This window comes from Cynoglossus semilaevis, chromosome 11 (assembly GCF_000523025.1).
Source record: "Cynoglossus semilaevis isolate Cse_v1.0 chromosome 11, Cse_v1.0, whole genome shotgun sequence".
NCBI lineage: Eukaryota > Metazoa > Chordata > Actinopteri > Pleuronectiformes > Cynoglossidae > Cynoglossus > Cynoglossus semilaevis.
In genome coordinates this window covers 1,514,156-1,515,135 of record NC_024317.1, presented here as the reverse complement: position 1 = coordinate 1,515,135, position 980 = coordinate 1,514,156, and the positions used below count along the sequence as shown (strand labels likewise).

Genomic DNA, 980 nt, shown 5'->3' with positions numbered 1-980 from the left:
GTGGATGCAGACAGACAGTGCGATCAGAGGTAGATGTGACACGTAATGTTGGAACAGTGAGTGAACGTAGAGACGGCCTCCCACTGGGCCGCCAGCCGGAGCTTTGATTAAGACTTCTGATCTGTCCTGAAGGTTTCAGCCAACAACGGCTCATTATGTTGAACAAGCCGCCGCCGCCGCCTGACCGCCGTGAGCCGGGCGTGCTCATAGGACGGCTACGTGTCAGGCGTCCAGGGTTAGCTGTACTGCGATCCCGGCCAGACTGGGTGGGTGTGTGGGCTCCGCGTGCTTTGAGGGGGGGTCGGGGGGGTCGGGGGTATATTGTCACAATGACTATAACTGTTTGTATTCAGATGCGACTGGCTGACCTGCAGCAGTAGGTGCAGCTCCTGAGGCTGTCCTGATCGGCGCTACCCTCGGTGCTTCCACGTCGGCCGTCGTCATAACGAGACACTGCGTGAGAACAGAGGGAAAACGACGAGGTTAACGCGCGGCCGCTAACCTCACTTAGTCACAGATCAATACGACACTGTCAGCTGGCTCCAGAAGAACTGTCCATTAAATGCGATCATTTCAATTTGGACGTCAGTTTTCCACTTGGACGTTCATCGTCTCTGTGTCAGCGGTCGGCGCCAAAAACACAGTGGACGCAATCTGTGTGATCGTCTGCAAAACATCTGCTCATTCAGAAGTCAAAGCTGTCCCTGATGTTTTCCTGGAACATGGACCACCAGTTTAGAGCGCCCCCCTGTGGGAATGCTAAAAACAACGTCAATGTCGACCTGATTTTACCAAGTTGTCCTTCACCAAATGCCATCTATTTACTCAGTAATATCCGATAATATTAATAATAATATTTTCTGTATATATATATATATTTATATATATATTTATATATAAATATATAATTTCACATGTTTGTTATATAGACAGCCACTAGAGGGCACTCTAGGCTTGTGTACCAGTATCAGCTACTCATG

At 49.3% G+C, this 980-nt stretch overlaps 1 protein-coding gene across 1 annotated transcript in view; it reads right to left on the bottom strand.

Moving 5' to 3' along the window:
* Nucleotides 1-6: 6 nt before the first annotated feature.
* The window catches only part of camk1a (calcium/calmodulin-dependent protein kinase Ia), a 14,226-nt gene continuing 13,252 nt past the window's right edge, over nucleotides 7-980 (bottom strand). Inside the window, exon 12 of the mRNA XM_008319706.3 lies at nucleotides 7-453. Within this exon, the coding sequence (XP_008317928.1) occupies nucleotides 350-453 (104 nt within the window). The 3' untranslated portion in view covers nucleotides 7-349. The remainder of the gene's footprint in view (nucleotides 454-980) is intronic.